Source organism: Protobothrops mucrosquamatus, unplaced genomic scaffold, assembly GCF_001527695.2.
Source record: "Protobothrops mucrosquamatus isolate PMUCROS unplaced genomic scaffold, P.Mucros_1.0 scaffold546, whole genome shotgun sequence".
NCBI classification, from domain to species: domain Eukaryota; kingdom Metazoa; phylum Chordata; class Lepidosauria; order Squamata; family Viperidae; genus Protobothrops; species Protobothrops mucrosquamatus.
The window spans coordinates 724,398-729,999 of NW_015386850.1; the positions used below are offsets into that span (position 1 = coordinate 724,398).

The following is a 5,602-nucleotide window of genomic DNA, read 5'->3' on the forward strand; positions in this document are numbered from 1 at the left end:
AAAAACAAAAGTTTAAGAGCTCACTTGTCTATAGAACTCATTGGATGAGTTTGGGCAGTCAAAATACATCGTGCCAAGCTCCCGTGTATGGATTATGAACAAATGGTAACAATAAGAAATTAAATTTTCATCATTCATGAAAACAGAATAGCACTAGCTACATTTTGAAATATCTCATCATATAATTACTTACCAAGTGCTGTAGTTTTGTTACATTCTAAAACAGAAAAAAAGGGGAAGAGAAATGAGCTAAACTTTTGAGCCTCATTGGAATCAACGTATGCTTTCTCTTTCTGGTTTATTTAAAATATCATTATCATTTGTTATTAAATAATAGAGAGCCAGTGTAGTGTGGTGAGTAAAGTGCTAGATTGTGAATTTCAATATGTGAAGTAAAATGTGTACAGTGCACAAAAAAGAGTCCCTGAAACAAAACTGGACAAATACTAGGAGCAACATCACATTACAACCAGTACTATTGAAAGCTTTGATCTGAAGGTTACTTTTTTGGGGGGGGCTAAATTGGCTAAATTTGGCTAAATTGATCTAATTTTGGACAAGCCATTTTGCACAACAGATAGAAATATGGTGCTGAATATGAAAAAATGGACTTTGTTGTGTCTATGTTGCTTGGAAGGATACAAAAATTGTACAATTGTTTCCATACAAGTGTTGTTGAATTGAAGAAAATGCCATTTTCTTTCTTTCTTTCCCAAGTCTTTTATTACAAACTGCCACAGTTTCACTATTTAAAAAGAAACCATCTTGCTGGTACAAGTGCAGTAGCTTACCTCATACTATTTTAGTCTTACCTGCATAATCTTTTGAAGTTGTATTTGGTTTTTCTGTAATTTGACAGAAAATGTTGATAAAATAAAATTCATTGTGAAAACATACAGACCATAAGGGTGAAAAGGAATTATTTTTAGCAATATATAAAGAAATATATAGTTACTTTCTTGCACCTTTTTCCTTTCTTTTTTCTTTTTTAGTTCATATTATCTTTTAATGTTCTAGCTAAACTTTTAATAAAATCATTATGAAAATATTTTAACTCTGAGCAAGTGAGAGCGAATTAAATGATTTCTAACTAAAACAAAAGCCCTACCTTTTAATGAAAATCTGTGATATAGCAAAATAAAAAATAAAAAAAATTCTGTGATGAGTTATCAATATTAAACTCAAAGAAGAGGAAAAAATGTTTCCACCTAGGGAACACCCATATTAGGTTACAAATACAAGCTGTAATATTCCTTTTATATTTCTAAAAATAATAATAGATAAAATAACATGTAAAAACATATTACAGACAATAGACTTATATGATGCATAAAAAGGCAATTTTCACTGCAAAAGCTGTGTACAAGTGAAAACTATTATTAAACTATTATTAATAAAGGAGGGATAAAAATATAATTAATAAATAAGGATATTCAATATAGGATCATAAATACAGCAGTCCCAAAAACTTCAAACTTCTTTTGGAGGGTGAACAGAAAACATTTGCTAGGAAATACTGTTAGCCTACCAAATGCTAATGTATTTTGAAAAACTGTTTGGGACCTACATGTGTAAGTTATCATCTAGAATTATTTGGTATGGCAGCCAAATAAAGCTTTCTTTCAGGATACCCTATTCATTCCCTCTGCAAGCTTCTCTATATAAGAAAGACTAGAAAGTAGGCTCCTTTTGTATGGAGACTTCTGTAGGTACAGAAATATTTCTACTAACTTAATTGAAGCAGCTCAACACCCAAACCTCATTAATGGTTCTGTGACATTTTAACTCACCGTTAACTGTACTTGATTGAGTAGGGGGGAGTGTAACTGGAGAAAACAGAAAACGATGACTCAGATTAGTCAGGCAGAATGTTGTATAGTAAATGTCAACCAACTCTCCTGTAAAACCGTAAAATAGTTACCTTTGACACATTTGGGGGTGGCAGGAACCCACCTACTGTTAGCCCCACATTTAATATGGAGGCTTCCCACAGCAGAGTAGCCAGAATTGCATTCAATGCTGATAGCCTCATTATAGGTATATGAAGGCTTAGGTAAATTAGTTATTTTCCCATTTTCCACTTCTGGTTGATCACATTTGACCTCTGAAAAGAGAAAAGGAATCCAGCTCAAAATAACAGCCTCGAGGGCTAAAAACAATAAAAAAAGAAGCAAGAGCTGCTCTTGGCTAAAAAGGATATATAATTAGCATTTGCTTCCCCCTCTTCTGACCCAGAGAATCATGTCTCCCACTGTTTTTGAATCATCCAGCTCAGAGCAACAACCTAGGGGCTAAAAATAAAAAAAAACAAGACTATCCCTTCGCTAAAAGGGGTATATAAGCAATTCTATCAAGATGAGAACAATGGATATCTGAGGGACAGGATCATTTCTTTGAATTAGCCTTTTAAATTATAGCAGAATTACAGTTACAGTTCTACTATATACTACATACTACTATAATATATTTTATTTGCATTTATTTATTTATTTAGAAAATTTATATAGCTGCCTACTTGCTCACGTGACTCTAGGCAGCTTACAAACAATAAAAACACAGAATATATATACATATACATATGCATATGCATATGATACACACACACACACACATATACACATATATACATATATATATATACATATATATATGTTTTTCAAAATTTGGATTCCTAACAAAGAATTAAGGGAGAACTGGAATAGCCATTTCAAACTTTTTAGTTCTTTTCAACCAGACATACCCTTCTGAGATTCGAACCTGGGCTGTCTGCATGTTATATATATATGCAGGTCTTGGCGTATTCGGGTCTCTTCCCGTGTAAGATTGAGAGTATCTTGGCAATGTTTCGACGACGTCCCACTTGTCATCTTCAGGCTGGGGTCTTCGGCTTCGTGCCTGTGCGAGCTCACACAGGCACGAAGCCGAAGACCCCAGCCTGAAGATGACGAGTGGGACCTCGTCGAAACATCACCAAGATACTCTCAATCACACACGGGAAGAGACCCGAATACGCCAAGACCTGCATACCTGTACCCGTGAAAATCTACGAAAACAAATATATATATACACATATATACACATTTACATATACATATACATATACATATACATATACATATACATATACATATACATATACATATACATATACATATACATATACATATACATATATTGTTTGTAAGCTGCCTAGAGTCACGTGAGCGAGTAGGCAGCTATATAAACTTAAAACTCCCCCCCCGCAACAACACATTTAATGGGCTCCATCATGCTCTGGGTTCTTCAGGCTGGCTGGCAAAACCAAGTCTTCAGGGCCTTATGAAAGACTTTCAAAGTGGGGGCCAGTCTAATTTCTGCAGGGACGATGTTCCAAATGGTGGGAGCCATGACAGAGAAGGCTCTTCTTCTGGGTCCTGACAGATGAACCTCCTTAGGGGACGGGACCTACAACATTCCCTCCCTGCTCCAGTGGGTCAGGTGGATGCGAACAGCAAGAGACAGTCCCTCAGATAACCTGGTGCCAAGCCATGAAAGGCGTTAAAGCTGACAACCAGTACTTTGAATTGCACTCAGAAGCAAATTGACAACCAATGCAGCTCCCACAGGTGAGGTAAAACATGGGCACATCGAGGACTGCACAAAACCATTTCAACAGCTGCATCATAGTTTCATGCCACTGTCCCCGTTGTTATTTTTTAGATTCCCCCCTCATGCAGGGACCACAGAGCTTCAGAGATTATATAATGATTTGCTTTCTGCAAGAATTTTATTTACAACCAACAACTAAAAAAGCAATTTAGCTAATTAGAGTTTAAAGACACTTCTATTTTTCCTTATGTTTACATTCAGGGACAGGGAAATTCCAGTTTCCATTTAGGCCATCTTCTGCAGTTATGCATGTGATCATTGAATTTCCAATGAGGGAGAAACCAGCCTTGCAGTGATAGATTACTACTGATCCAATGTAATATTCGTCTTTAGGGTCAGGATCATATTGTCCATTGAGAATATTGTTAGGACGCTTACAAGGGATGTCTGAGGGAGAAAATGATTTCTTTGAATTCACCTTTTAATTAGAATTACAGCCATACTTTGACACTGGAAGAATATTCTGGTTGTTTCATTCAAAGGGCTATAGTAAATAAACATTCAGGGAAAGGGTTCCCTTTCACCAGCTGAGAGCAAAATATTTACTTCATGTGTAGCAGAGGATAAATTGTATCACAGCATTTTTAAACTATTTATTATATTGTAAGCTCCTCCCCTCCCCCAAGTCACTGGATTAGTAAAATGAGCGGCATAGACATTTAATAAATAAATACATAAAAATAAAACCATTCTGACTGCCCTGTTCATGGGTGTGTTTTTGTCATCCAGGCATTGTTGCAGTCAAAGGCCATAGCTGTAAAAGGGATTATGCTAATGTCCTTATGATTGATGCCATTTTCAGTGCATTGGCAGGATTGAGAGATACTTATTTTTGAGATATTGGGAAGTTACTGCAATGGGAATGAATGATAATTAGTGTGAAGAAGTATAAAAAATGTAGAATATGATCTGGCAGTTTTGGTTGAGGAATTTATCTTCTAATCTTAGCAAGAAAGCGCTAGCATTCTTGCTAGAAATTTGCTTCCAATTCTTGGGAATAGCAATAAGTTGTTATATAAAGAAACTTGTGGAGATTTCATTGCACTCTTTAGTTAAACAACATTATTCAAGGAGATTTATTTCTACAGACCTTGCTTAACAATCAGAATTGGCCAGAGGTTTGGGTAAAAGTCATAGCTGTTGCTAAGAAGGTCTCTGTGTAACCTGACTCAATTTTACAACTGTTGTTACCAGTGTTAAATCAGGCTAATTGATTCATACGATTGTTAAGGGAACAATCCAGTATATCCAATAAGCAGGGGTTGTTGTTGTTTTTGCCATTTTCTACTGGAAAATGTCACATAACCACACAACACCACTCATAACAGTGGATTGCCAAGTGCCTGAAATGTTTGAGGTTCTGTGTATAGCACTTGTCAATTCAAGGACAGATCATAGGTACCTTTTTAAAAATCTATCATAACTTGAATGCTAGATAAGCGAGTGGTCAATCCTCATCTGCCTTAAATTTTTCTCCCTTGTATCTTAGCCTAGACATTACACTGCAACTTTTGGGAAGCTGCACCAAACAATAATGGCATAAACTTTAATGAGTTTAAAGCAAAATCTCTTCTTACGTTCGCAATGTGGCAATGCGCTATTCCAGTCAACCTTGCCGTCTTTCAGAATACACTTACGTGTAGCTTCACCAATAATCCTAAACCTAAAGAAAAAGAAAAAGAAATTCAGAATATACATTTCTAAATCTTATGTTGTTATCTCTTAAGAATTATAAGAGAGCTAAATTAATTTAATTAATAGAGATATATTGATTCTTGAAGGATGGGACTTATTTTATGGATGGCATGCTTATTTGTTTCTTGACAAGAAAGTTGATCAAGTTTTTAAAGCTCATATTTTAAGGAGTGCATTATTGCGAGTTTGGAAGAAGCATTATTATAAATTAAATTGTAAAATTCCAATTTGGGCAATTCCAGGACATGCAATACAAGGG

At 35.4% G+C, this 5,602-nt stretch overlaps 1 protein-coding gene and 1 long non-coding RNA gene across 2 annotated transcripts in view; both read right to left on the minus strand.

The window, feature by feature from the left end:
- The window catches only part of LOC107288373, a 3,549-nt gene extending 2,712 nt beyond the window's left edge, over positions 1–837 (minus strand). The window contains exons 1-2 of the long non-coding RNA XR_001548902.1: positions 813–837; positions 194–217 (exon numbers count right to left, since the gene is read on the minus strand). This is a non-coding gene — a long non-coding RNA (uncharacterized LOC107288373). The remainder of the gene's footprint in view (positions 1–193; positions 218–812) is intronic.
- A 419-nt stretch (positions 838–1,256) lies between these two features.
- Positions 1,257–5,602, minus strand: part of LOC107288378 (complement component receptor 1-like protein) — a 16,432-nt gene continuing 12,086 nt past the window's right edge. Inside the window, exons 10-13 of the mRNA XM_015816989.1 lie at positions 5,226–5,311; positions 1,922–2,104; positions 1,791–1,826; positions 1,257–1,264 (exon numbers count right to left, since the gene is read on the minus strand). Coding sequence (XP_015672475.1) covers positions 1,257–1,264; positions 1,791–1,826; positions 1,922–2,104; positions 5,226–5,311 — 313 coding nt within the window. The remainder of the gene's footprint in view (positions 1,265–1,790; positions 1,827–1,921; positions 2,105–5,225; positions 5,312–5,602) is intronic.